The 14,242-nt window shown below is 40.1% G+C and overlaps 1 protein-coding gene across 4 annotated transcripts in view; it reads left to right on the top strand.

Annotated features, from left to right (window-relative positions):
* Hydin (HYDIN, axonemal central pair apparatus protein) overlaps positions 1-14,242 on the top strand; it is a 380,912-nt gene that overhangs the window by 106,804 nt on the left and 259,866 nt on the right. For all 4 annotated transcript variants that reach the window (XM_013503972.1, XM_013503969.1, XM_013503970.1 and 1 more), the window contains exon 10: positions 11,342-11,441. In XM_013503972.1, coding sequence (XP_013359426.1) covers positions 11,342-11,441 — 100 coding nt within the window. The remainder of the gene's footprint in view (positions 1-11,341; positions 11,442-14,242) is intronic.

Raw genomic sequence — 14,242 nt, 5'->3', positions numbered from 1 at the left:
AGTTCTTTTGGTGTCCACAGTTCTATGATAGTATCCAAGTCAGAACCCAGGTCTATGATGGGTAACACTGCCAAGCCTGCAGTATGATTAGTGCTGGGTTTAGGGCTGATCTTGGCCTCTAGATGTGGGGGTTTGGGCCAGTCTTCAGCAAGTAACTTTCTATATGACCCTCTGTGGCCTACTCCCTACTCTGCCCACTCCCTACTCTGTCTCTGCTTTGCTCACCCAGCTGCTGTGGTACCCATAGATAGCCCAAGGCTGCTCCCAGTGCCATGTACAGTTGGCTCTTCCAAGTCCTTGCACAGCCTCCTCTGTTCCATTTCCACTGACACGACTCTGTCCTCTCATGCCACTTATTGCAGGACACGGTGGGGTGGGGTGGGGTGTTGTGGGATGACACACTGCCACTACAGAGACAGCCCAAAGCTGCTCAGCCCTTCTTCAATCTCTCCAGCTGCTGCCAGGGCCCAAAGCTGCTTAAATCACACATGTCAGCATCCCTCTCAAGTGACTGGTCCCAGGGCAGGAGGGTGTCATGCTGTTCCACTTACTACCTTCACCATCACCACCATGATCCCCGATCTTGTTGTCCCTAGAAGTTCAAGTTAGCTTCCCTGGAGCACACACACAAAAAAACAGAACGAAGCAAAAACAAAAGAGACAGGTGGTCCCTCAGGGAGGGACCAGTTTCCTGGTCATTCATCCCCATGTGTGCCAGTAAAATTTGCTGCCAGGCTGCAGTGTCCTCTGTTTGAAGGAAAGCAAAGGAGGCAAGGGGCCTTGTATCCCAAATCTATCCTGTGTGGCTTAAATTAGCTGCACTATTTCAGTCTATCAATATTTTTTTTTAACTTCCCAGAATGGCGGTCCTGCTCTGCCCACAGGCGGGAGTCCCCCTGGCAGTTCTGTGGGATGGAGTACCAGTTTATAAAGTCATATGTCTATGTATTGTTTGATCTACTTATTTCAGAATGATTTTGGCTTCAGGATGTATGTCCTCCCTTTCTTCCAATTATCTGTGTTGGTTTTCTCCAAGTAGCTCCAACACGGCTCCTCCTCTATTCAGCCATGTTGAATCTCCCATTAGCTTGTTCTTAAGACTTTGTGCAAAGTGAAAATGAAGATGTGAAACTTCTAAGTCTCTTCCTTTAGTTGTTCTGGTCCAAATAGCAGACATCTTTGCAGGCAGTGACTTATTTATTGGTGTTGAATCTGCTTCCTTCCCCCCGCTTAAAGACCCTGGTCATTTTATATAACTAGAGCTTTTATTTGTAATATAATCTTACCTTGTAAATTACTCTTGGTGTGGAAATCCTGCCATTTCTCTATCTTCCCAGATAGTGTATTTTTTATTGTTCAGATTTGGTTTTCTGATACAGATAAAGAACTGCTACAGCATCTCAAATAAGAGATTGGGGAAGGATTTATAGGCCAGAGAAGACTTGGCTGAATATTGAACGAAGTGGTAAGACTTAATTAAATGAAAAAGGAGCAGAATGTTTCCAGTTGGGGAAAGTATAAATGCAAAGAAAAAAAGAACTATTAGCTTCACAGCAGGCTAAATAACAATGAGCAGACCAGTTGTTGTTGTTGTTATTATTATTGTTGTTGTTGTTGTTTTTAAGGAAACTAGAGGAATTCTGGGCTACCAGACTTATCTTGCAGCCTGTTTTCTCCCACTGTGCTTTTCTGGAAACACAGATCTGAAAGGTGGTAATGTGTATTCTTTGAAAAATGGAAGTTTTGTGTCCAAATAAATTTTAGAAAAGCTGGGGGGTTTGGGTACTATTTTCTTTAAAATAAAATTTTTTTAAAAAGAGAGAAGGTGACTTTCAGGTAGGAGGGTACATGTAGCAAGGATCCCTGTCCCAGAGCATCCACTGGAGTTGGGTTTCTGTGGATTCCAGTTTGGTTAATGATATTAAAAGTGTCTGAGACTCACTGTAGGCTTTAGGGCAAGGACATGAGATAATTGGAGAAGGGAGTTGTGAGTGTGAGTTGTGAGTTGTGATTTGTGAGGTACTTGTGAGTGTGTTGAAGGAGGATAGACTAGGCCATGAGGTGAGTAGTATAAGTCAGGCTGGGTCAGGAAAAGGTGAGAAGAACAAACATCTCTGAAGCCAAGAAGAGGTTGATACTGATCAGCAATGGTCTGAGCTGGTCGGAGAGGAAGGGACATGACAGGTGTAAGAGATGTCTTACCTGTTGAGGGTAACACATCATGAGGGATCACACATTTTCTCTGATCTAAACTGGGATGACTGGAAAGTTATGATACACTGGATAGGCATCAGGAACCCTGGTCTGACTCCCTGGTTTTGCCAGACGCAAATGTGGCCTTCCACTAGCCCCTCAAGCTCCCTTGCCTTCCGCTGCCTTTTATACAAATTCAGAGTATTGGGAAGAGAGCAATTGTGTTTTCTGACTGATAAATTATGGTTCTTCAATTTGGCGTCAGAGCGAGTTTTAGCACCATCTGTGGTCAGTACATAGCCCAGTGTTAATGAGTGAATGAGTGAGTGAGTGATTGAGAGAGAGAATGAATGGATGAATGAATGAACCAACAAATGTCAATCAATGCTGATGAGTCTGTCACTGAACATTTTGAATGTGAGATTACTACAAATGTCCAGAAAGCTTTGGAAATGCAGGACTAAAATTTGAGGGAGGGGATTCAGGATGGGAAGCAAGATTTTGAGTATCCTGTAGAGATCTATACTGACTGTGAAAAGCAGGAAGAAATTCTGAGTAAAGAGAAAAGGAAAAGTGCAGAAGGTGCAAGATGGCCTCCAGGTACCCTTGTGAGAGGCCCTTGGCAGAAAGGAGAGGCCAGAACTTCGCTGGTAGAAGCCCTGGAGAGCACAGGGCTTTCATCTCTGTCTGCCTATTAGGCCTGCTCTGCCCCACTTTTTACCAAAGGTTTCTTCACAATCTTGCTCCCATATCACATCATATATGCCAAATAGCCACTGCTTTATTTCAGACACTTGAGCTATGCATCAGTGATTAGTTTTTCCTAGGATTCAGACCTTTTTAATCAGCTTCTTTCTGTAAGTTAAGTTCACAGTAGAAGCAGAGAAGATGGGAAGCAAGCAGTGTCACCAACTGATTTGATAACCAATCTCCAATTGATAAACTATTCAAAACATTGACACAGAGGCTCAGAGAACATATTGCTTTCTAAGGGATGCTTTAGCCTCTTTGCTGAGGAACGACATTGCCTTCAAATAAGGTAAAAATAGAAACAAAAATGCTTCAGTGTCTGAAAATAAATAGACCTATGTCTATATAGCTTCATTCTTCAAATACCTCAGCTAGAACAAAAAGTTAGTTTACCCCTGATTGTGTCTTCTGCATATTGAGTATTTTATGGGAACACTGTTCTTATTTTAGAGACCTTTTCCATTTAAAGCAAGGAGATTCAAAATCAAGAGATCAGTCCAAGGATCAATTCTAAATTGCCTGGAGATGGGGATGGGCTTGCATTTCAATCCCATCTTATTGATATTATCATGTGAGAAGTAGGTTGACTCAATGCTACAGGAACAACAGATCCAAAACTCCAGAAATTCATGTTCTTTATGCTGTTCTACCATTCACACACCACTCGGCTGCAGGTTACTTCCACCAGCCTAGAAAACTGTCTCATGACATCCACGCTCATCATGGAATATGGTCATTCATGGGGTCATCAGGTCTGTTGCTCAAACCTTCAGGAATGAAACTTGGGCATCTCGGGTACTGATGTGGCCACAGAACCCCAGGCCTGGTTGTTTCCCTCCCTTGTGATTTGGACAGAGGGAGGCCGGCAGCTGCTTACAGGCAGAAGTGGGAATTCACCTTTTGAGATCCCAGAAGTGTCCACTGGCAAAGCAAAGAGGGAGACAGCAATCCACAGTGAGCACAGGACAGAATGCTAGAAGGAAACTTTTTTTAGTTTTATGTGATAATTTATTGGTATTCTAAAAGTAACCAGAATTGGTCATCATTAGAGCATGTGGTGTGTTACTGCTATTTACATCATTTCTCATATGCCAATATTTTTCACAATATCTTGGAGTATTATGGTCATTAGCCTAAATTTTTTACCAAAAACACATTCCATTTATTTCTTACCTCGGGAAAGCACTGAGTTTTACAGAATACTGATCATTTGTCAGGCCACCTGCTTCTGTACACATTTTTTTCCTCTTTGGAAAGAACCGCACAATTGAGTCTATTATGCATGTTTTGTGCCTTCCAGAGAAACCAAGTGGAATTGGCTACTTTCAGAAATATAATATTCTATTGTACTAGCTGGACCCTGGCTGTACAGAATTTTGACAGCCTCATTCTGTTATTTCCTCTGCTCAGGTCTCTTGGGTACCCTGAAAGGGAGAGATTCAAAGACAAAAACACAGTTCTGAAAATTGAGAGGCAAAAGAATATCACAGGGCAAAAAGAGAGAATTAAGCTTTTGCTTTCCGTGGGCACCTAGGAGTCCTCTGAGAAATCGTAGCGCAGATGTGCTGGCCTTGTCTTTGAACTCTGGTGCTGCTGGCTCAGGTCATACTTTGAAGATACAGCAATTTTCCAGATACTGAACACTTGATATCTTCTCAAAAAGAAAGGCCTGAAAATTTAAAGGTATTTGCCCAAACTGGCCCTAGCTGACGGGCTAACATCAGTGAGCAAGGAAAATGTTTCAGCTTCTCTTAGCAAGTGTCTCCTCCATCACAGACAACTTCATCCCGTATCCCTAGGAAAGCTGAAGTTTCTTTTAACTGTGGATTAAACAGGGAGAGAAACTTGATAATTTCTTTATTACCTTGTAAGTAATAGTAAACCATGCTTCCTTCTTATCTAAGCCTGCAGGAAACATGCTGTTCCAGCATTTCAGACACTGAAAGCACAGCTCAAATTTAGTTTACTTGATTTTTCCCCCAATCGGCACAGCGTGTGAGCTCAGCAGAAGCAGGCTGGGTGGAAGCTCAGATGGCTACCATAGAAGAAAGACCCAGCTTTTTACTGCAGAGCCCTTCCCTGAATCAGACCATTAGCCGTGAGTCACACTGCAGGCATGTGGAAGCTGACTCCCTGGAAATGGACACCAGGTAGGAGAAAGGGGACAAGGATCTGCTGAGACCAAACTGTCCTTGACAAGTCGTAGCTTCCCTGTCGGTGCAGTTTTCCCATCCTTCAGCCTCTGTTCCTTACAACTGTCCTTTCAGGTCTTCGTGCTCAGCCACATTTTTTGCAATTGTGCTGCAACATGTACCGTTGCATTGGAGAACCAGTGTAGGTGGAGGGAGGCTTAGAGAAGGATTAGAAACAGCAAAGTTCCTTGGGCTCATTAAACAAGTAATACCCTTCCTTGCTGGAAAAGATACAATTCTCTCTCTCCAGAGGAAAGTGTAGACATCGCAGATGCCTGGCTCTGCTCTCTAAAGTCTCAGTGGAACTTTCTCTGAGTTTGAGTTGGAGCCAAAATCAAGATAGAATATGCCTTTTGTGAAACTTCCTCTGGCGGATGGCCAAATCCTAAAGCCCTTTCTTAGAAACATTTATAGTCATTATTTTGAAAATCATACCTTTACTTGATCACATTTTCTTGTCCCAGCAAAAACAATGGAGTAGAAAAATCTCTTTGTATATCATGTATCAATACGATCTTTCCTCTCACCTTTTAGGCTTTCATTTATTTTCCTATTTCCCTATGAGACAACTGGTATTTGCCCCCAGTGACACTAAATAGAACCATAATTTCTCTTACTGATCTGGAGCTATTGTGGGCAGTGGACCTGATTGAAACCTATTAATGGCTCTTCTTATCATTGTTACTCATTGATAAAAATATGACTTTGAGAATGTTTTCATTTTGTAAGAAAAACTCTTTGCTTTGCTATTTTTCCCGTACTTTAAGGGAAATGAGATAACCAAAACTTTGGCTTATGTAGTCAGGAACGTTTCCATTGGGGTGAAACATGGTGGAATTGACCACATAGTAAAACTTCTCTGGACATCATTATTTCCCTACCCAGTTCTGACTGCTCAGGCCCTGATCTTCCCCCAACTAGGACAGCTTGATAAAGACCCACTAATGTTTTCTCAGGAGCTGTGATATATACCCGCATCAAGTGTGAGGTCCAAAAGAACCTCTTGTGAAAGTCTCCTTCCAGAGGTACCAGAACATGTGTACACAGGGTATCACACACTATTCACTAGTCAGGAATGTCAGCTCATGCCTGTTTCACTGAAGCCTGAATATTAATTGGTTGTAGTGATTCTAAATTTCTTCTGAGCTTCTTTATGAGGCTGAGGAAAATTCAAGACCTAAACTATTATAATTTCAGTGAAGTTAGGGGGGAAATTATGATAGAATCTTAGTTCTGCCCCTAACTATTGATTTGGTATTGGTAAGAAATTTAACTTTTATCTTAATTTTTCTCCTTTGAAATGGAGATAATACTCCCTCACAGAGGCTGTAAAATTGGACTAGATAATGTAAATAAGCACTTAACACCATGTTAAGAACATGAGCTCTTAGTAAGTGCTTGCAAAATTATGATTTGAGGCTAAGCACACCAGTCTCTTGTTAGAGTATGGTTGGAGAGTATAACATTTTGGGTGCGAAAAACATTTGGATCACTCTTATAAATATAGGTTGGAAATTAAAGTGAAACTATTTTATTTGATAATCTGGGAAGTGAGTTATAAACTATGAGTCATATTGCTTTCCAAACAAACCAAGTAAATTAAACAAATATGTAACTCTCTGTTCTTACACTTTGGGTTTGGCAAAATTTTCAAGAAAGAATTCTTCAAGGAAGAGAAGAAAGGAGAGGGGAGGGAGGGAAGCAAGGAGGGAGAGAATGAGATGAAGGAATTAGGTATTAGAGAGAGGAAAGGAAGGTGATTTTTTAAAAAAGAATTCCTTGTTTTCCATTTAAGAATTTTTGAGGGATTTTTTAAAGCTCCTTTGATCATTACCAGTGCAGTTTTTTAAAAAGGTAGCACTTTTAAAGGATATTTTTCTCATGATTGTATTTCTCATCTATCATAAGCCAGTGGCTGTGTGTTTATAGATGGCTTTCAGAAAGCCTCTATTGTGGTCATCCAATTCTTGTTCAGAAGGAAACATAGAGTTCCCAGTCAAGAGATATTAATATTTGGACAAAAACATAATATATGGGAACTAGCTTTAAGCCTAAAAACTCAAAGTTGATTGCTTCTGGCAGGTCACTTGATTGATACATGCAATACAATTCCTTTACTCATTATGGGTCTGAAAGAGAAACAAAACATTAAAAGCAAGAAGGAAGATAGTTACAGTATAACAGAAAGCCACTCTGACATTCATTTTTCACATTAAGATAATAGTGACAAAGTCCTCTGTCCTCAGGCTCTCATGTGGAGCAGGAGAATGGGCAGCTATGGGAAAGGAGTCCTGTCAAGCAGGAAAGGAGAACATCACAGGTTCTGAGCAATGCGGCAGGCTTCCTAGGGCGAGAGAGACAAGATATTGATGTGGAGCTGGTAGAGTAAATTTTAAATGTTCTGATTTTCTGAAACTTTAGAACTGAGCAATAAAAAAATAAAACTTTTCAGAGACATACATGACAGGGAAGTTCACTTCAGCAGGGCTAGAGAACTAATCTGAAATGTTTCAAAGACATGAGTGAAAGTGGGGTCCTTTTAAGTTTCTTGCCTGGTTCTAGGGTTTCTTCTCTCATTTGTTAGAAAATGCTATGTGTATTTTTTTTTTTTTTAGTTTTTGGTATAAAGGAGTTCTTTAACTATTATTTGAATCCCAGCTGAAAAGCAGGAATATCTACATGTTCCTGCTCCTTCAAATGACCTACCATTGACAGCATCCCCTTGAGAGGACAAAGAGGATGAGCACGTTTCTGTTTTTACAAATACACACAACCCTCCTGATATGCATTACCTGCTGCAAGCCAGCGGAGGGCTTTAGGATAACGTTTGTCCTTGAATTACCTCCTGTGCTCAGAAAAGGCAGCAAGTTACTAGAGGATGTCGCAGGCATAATGAGACCGCTGCAGCTGTGGATAAGAAAATACTGACCTTAGTGCTACGCTCATTCTACCTGAAACCCATGGACTCTGATATCCTGGCACTGGCCTTTCCATGCCAAGCCCAAGGACTTCCTGACTCCCAGGCAGCCCCTGCACCCCTTCCAGATCCCACCTGAACCCCAAAGCTCCTTCCTCTAGCGTCTGATTGCCTCTCTGGAGTAGGTCTTGTTTCCCAACCTACCACTTCTTCTGAGCAGACTGCTTTATTGATGGGGTGTCCATGGGTGCTTCTGGGGTAGAATTGAGATGTGTTCCCTTCTCGTCTGTGTGTGGTCCATGAATTCTCTTGCTTGGATAATGCATTAAAAGAGGTCTGGCCCACCCCAAACCTTAACACTCTTGACTTGCTTGCACACATTAAGCTTATCTGATTTCCACCCTATCCTTTTGGGGGATGCTTCCTGCTACACTGGTGAGACCTTGCTTGCATGGACTCTTTCAAGATCCAAGACAGCCCTAGCCCTTTAGTCAGCTGCTTTGGGTAGGAGCCAGTTGCCTACATCCAATCTCTATCCCTAACAGGAGCAATTTAAACCCACCAGGCTTTCCTTTGTCTTGTTGATTAGGAAGAAGCCCCGCTCTTCAGTGGTTTGGACATAGAATCCCCACTCATACACCCTGGGATGCCCACTCATATGCTGAAGATGTGACTGGTTGTGTCACCTCATCTGCCCGTCCCCTCTGCCTCTTTTAGCTATACCATTTGTACCATTTGTATACCTTTTAGCTATATGCTTTGTACCATTAAAACAGCAGCAGTCAAAGGGAGCCAGGTAGTAGCTATTTCTCACACGGGAGCAGAAACTGGTTTCCAAGTTTGAGAAAGGGCTACATGAAGTCCTAAGTACATGAAAGGGTTTAGAGCTCCTCTGTCCTTACATGATCTCAAAAGTCTCTTTTTGCTCTAAAACTGTACGAGGGTTCTAGATGAAAATAAAAGAACTTCTTCATACCAAAAACTCAAACAAGAGACATAGCATTTTCTAACAAATGAGAGAAGAAAAAACCCTACAAACGGGCAAAAAGCCTATTAAATGCCTATGGATCATGTAAAAACAAATAGGTATTTAATAATAACTACATGGTATATAAACTCAGTAGATGCAGCCAACTCAACAAATATTTAACAAGTAGCTACTGACAACCAACCGCCTCGGGCATAGGTGCTAGAGACACAGCAGCACCTCCATGCATGGAGGCTTCGTTCTCTGAGACCTGTCTTGGAATATGAGAGCCCACAGGATCTGTGTGACCTTCATAGTCCTTGCTGCTACCTCCTGAAGCATCCGTGTCCTCCCTCAGTCTGAAGTCAGGAAGGGTGCTATCTGAGAAGCACACGGGTCAAACTGATTTTTCTCATAAATGAATCCAAATTACCTCTGATTTTCTGTTTTCTTCTCTTGCCTGATGTCTGCCTTTAAACCAGACTGGATAGAGTAGGTTTTAAGATCTCTCTGAAACTGATCCTAATTATTTATCAATATGTCTTGGGGTTTTTGTTTTTGGTTTTTTTTGGGGGGGGGCTAGTTGGACTGCTTATAGATTTTTGGATGTGTTTATTCTTTATGGTCTTTTGACCATATTTACAACACCATAGAAAAAACACACGTACCCCTGAAATATTTAGCCCTTCTATGTGACATAAAAACAACATGGACCATAGTAAACAGTTGTGTAGGGAGCTTTTACCTTGCACCAAACATGGGCCAAAGCATTTGGCGAAATGACTTTATCAGACCTTAGGAAACCCTTAGTGGTTGCTGCTATTAGCATCTCCTTTTGCAGCTCTGAGAAGTTAATGAAGAAGCCCCAGGTTATATGGTTAGTACAGAAGTTTTTATCAAACTATACAGAACAGGAAAATTCTGACATGTGGCTTGTCACATTACAGTATCAAAACTTGCCTTCTTTATTGTGACTTTTGAGTGGTTTAAATTGAAGTGAGAAATAGAATCAGAAGCAGGGTTTTGATCTGGTCAATATTCTGCCTAGGGCCATTGCTGTTTTCTATGAATAAGAATGTTTCTTTCTTTTTGCTGCCACCTCAAAAGTTAGAAAAGTGGTACCTCCACCAAGGAAGTGTGAGATACTTCTTTCTCTGTGGTTCCTGTGGACTTCATTGGCACAGCATGTGTCAGATATATTATAAAATGTTTGCGTTCATATTTATCATCATGCTAACATGTGAGTTCCCTGTGGTCTCAGCCCACCTTCTTCTCTTGAATTCCTGGGGCTGGGCACATGCATAACAAATGTTTGCTGGATACATTTTTAAAATGCTTTATTCATCCTAGTTTCCTTTAGTAGCTCATTATATATATTCATAAACTCACTGAAATTATCTTTGAAGCTTATACCAAACTTGTACTACTTTATAAGTTAGCAAGCAGTATAAATTTACTATCTGCTTGATAAAATAGTGGGCTGTTTGTATTTGTTATAAATATGTTTCCTTCAGATTTCCTGGAATTGAACCCTTGTATGCTGTTGGTACGAATGTAAATTGGCACATCCATTATGGAAAATAGTAGAGAGGTTCCTCAAAAAATTAAAAATAGAACTACCATCTGATCCAGCCATCCACCTTCTGAGTATATACCTAAAGGAAATGAAGTCGGTGCTTCAAAGAGATAAATCCACTTTTATGTTCATTGTAGCATTATTCAAATAGCCAAGCAGCCTAAATGTCTGTGAACAGATGAATGCAAAAATAAATTGTAATATGTACAGACAATGGGATATTATTCAGTATTTAAAAAGGAATTTCTGACACTTGCAGCAACATGAATGAACCTTACAGACATTATGTAAAACAAAATGTAGATGAAAAACATACTGCATAATCTCACTTATCTAAGGAATCCAAAAAATAAAACTGATCAAAGCAGGAGTAGCATGGTGGCTAGCAGAAGTCAAGGAATGGGAAGAATGGGGAGATGTTGGTCAAAGACTACAATCTGGAGTTATAAGATGAATAAGTTCTATACACCTCATGTATACTGTTGTGACTGTAACTAGTAATGTATCATACAGTTGGAATTTGACAAGCTTACATACGCACAGGAAGGTAACTGTGAGGAGATGGAAATGTTAATTCGACCACAGTAATCATTTCACTATCCAAATGTATATCAAAACATCATGTATGTACTCCTTGAACATAAACAGTTTTTGGGAAAACATTGCATGGAATTATAACAACACCATTTAAAAGCAATGCCTTCCTTTCATCATATTGTTTTTAAATGATTCTTCTTGTCTTTCAGGAAGGTGATGTCTGGCCCAACTCGTCAGCTGAAATCACTGTGTACTTTAATCCTGTAGAGGCCAAGGTCTACCAGCAGACCATTTATTGTGATATTTCAGGTACAGACTTCCTCTGTGTGATAAACTCAGGCTATCAGGTGCAAGAGCATAAAGTGGGGCGTGCGTGCACGCATGTGTGTGTTCAAACCGCTGCAATGTACAGTCTCAAGAAAGGGACAAAGGTTTCAAGCTATGAATGTCTTGCTTATTTCTAAACAGACCAAACTTAAAAATGCCTTAGAATCATGGCAGTAGGAGAGGAGAATAGGGAAACTATGGATCTGGATTTCCCTTTGATGCTTAAGGCACTAAGATTATTACTTGGGACAAACTCTCACAAGAGTGTTTTTTGTTCGTTTCATAGTACCTGGCTACTAAATTTTCATTTCAAGATTTTGTCAAAGTTATGCATGTTAAGTGGGCTGAAAAAGCAGTCTTATAGAGATTGAAAGTCCTAAGGAAGGTATACAAATAAGGTAGCAGTCTGATGGAATGAGAGAATTGGACATATTCAGAAGAATTAAGCAGAAAAGTAAATATATTGAGAATGATGGAAGATGGTATTTTCCACTCCTGAAGGAGGAGGAAATAAATATGGAAATGAGGATGGCTGAATAAAATCTTTAATACTGGGATGGAAGACTTATCAGTATAAACCCATGGTTGTTGATAGCTTTACATAGATACAGAAAAATATATATGTAAATGCGTTCATTTGTACATGCATAAATGCATTTCTTTGCTGTGTCGCTGAAGGGGCTGGAAGATTTGAGACCCTAACAGAGAGGAGCAAACCAGCAAGCCAAATCTCAGTTTCAAATTACCACTCCCCACTAAAAGGAACTGGATGATTCTAGGGCTGAGGCAGGAAAAGAACTGTGAGCCTTCCTCTTGTACCAGAAAGGAAGGAAGTACTCGGAGACAAATGGAGACACGTTAAAATGGCACAGAAGCCAGCAGAGGGACTCCACTGCCTAAATTCAGAACAAGCTGAGAGTCGAGATAAATTGTGCTATGAATGTATTGTAGTCCACTGAATAAACAGGAATCTATGAGTCCACTTCATTAACATGTATCATTTGATCATCATCATGGTAATAACCAATTCAGATAGAAAAACATCAGTGGATCATAAAGTAATAATGAAAGTGGGGTATGGGAAAGGATTTGTGCTGCTTTAAAATATCTTCCCTCAAAATACTTATCATTTATAAAGTGGAGAAGTCTCACTTTGAAGTGAAAAAACTTGGTACCTGTTATCTTAGCAGCAATGGGCCAGAGCAACCTCTCGGACCAGCCCTCTAGGACACAGTGAGAACACAGCACTTTGTCAATCGTATTAAGGCCAAATGACCTAACTGGGACTAATCAAAAGGAAACATCAGGCAAATCAAATTGAAGGACAAAATGAAAAGACTGGCCTGTAATCTCCACAAATACTAAAGTTGTGAGAGTCAAGAATGGATGGAAGAACTGTTCCAGACTGAAGGAGGCTCCAGAGAAAAGTAACTTGAGTACAACATGTGATCCTGGACTGGATGGACCCTCTCCTACAAAAGACATTTCGGGCAAAGCATAGACGGAAGTTCTTTATCCTTCCTGGAAATTCTTGTATATTTTTAAAATGTTCCAGAATTTTTTTTAAAAAATCACTGCCAAGAGATAAATAAAATATGTAGATAGTAAAATTATAAAGCTAAATAGTAGTTTGTTTCTCCATTACTATTTCCAAGATGAAACACTTTCAACTATTTCTTGTGATAGTAATTTCCCTTGATATCTCTATGCTTATGTTGCTACTCATTGATTTATTAACTTCTCACATTTCCTTTTAATCCTCAGTATGAAAGATGGGAATTTAGCTTTCCTAATATCTTCTCTTCTCTTTCCTGGGCTTATTGAGTTATGCTTTACATGCAGTGAAGTTTGCCCTTTCTTGGAGTACAATTCTAGTAACTTTCTCAAACTTGAATAGTCATGTAACCAACACCAAAATCAAGACATATAAAAAAAATCTCCATAACCCTATAAAGTCCCCCCCTACCTCTATGAAGCCAACCCTATCCCCCAACCTTGGCCCATAGTAATTAAACAATTTTCATTATATTACTTATGAGTTTTTCTTTATAACCTTAAACAATAGTCCAGAATCTAAATATTTATTCCCTCAACATTATTATATCTCTTGATAATTAAGGATGTTGGCACCCCTAACCTGCCCACCAACATTCCACTGCCCCCTTCTCCTTCTGATTTCTGAGTTGTTCCATGTTTACAATATCTTTATTGTAAAAACCAAAGTTAACTGATAACCGTAGTTGCATTTTTATTTATTCTACATAACTTTTATTCATTAAAGGGCCAAATGTTCTAGGAAAAATTTTATCCTCTGTTGGTCTAGTACAAAATCATTTTTCCTTAAAACATTAAAGACATCATGCCAAATTTACTATAAAAACTCCTAACTATGAAGATCATCTGATTATTATTATTTTATAGATGCCCTATTAGGTGGAGCTTTGGTCAGAAGTGGGCTTTTCTTATTCAGTCTCCTCAGTTTCCCGTGGGCCATTTGAGTCTGATGACTCGTGTCACTGCGGCTCTGGGAACCTCTATTTTACTATTTCTTTAATGGCCTCTATTCCATTTATTTTTCATTTTATTACTTTGAAAAACTTATGCATTCAATGTAAAGTCTGAAAGATCTAGCATCAGAAAACAAGATCCTGATCACCAAATGCTACTAATAAGTGACAGTAAATATAATTCAAAGTTAAATAAAGATGCCCAGAGAAGTACTGCTATTTATCAGCAGGAACCCCCAGAGGGCAGAATACTCTGTGCAGGGACAGCTCTCCTCA

Source organism: Chinchilla lanigera, unplaced genomic scaffold (assembly GCF_000276665.1).
Source record: "Chinchilla lanigera isolate Chin_1 unplaced genomic scaffold, ChiLan1.0 scaffold00083, whole genome shotgun sequence".
Taxonomy (NCBI): Eukaryota; Metazoa; Chordata; class Mammalia; order Rodentia; family Chinchillidae; genus Chinchilla; species Chinchilla lanigera.
The sequence above is the reverse complement of the archived record's forward strand: the minus strand, read 5'-3'. Positions and strand labels throughout refer to the sequence as shown.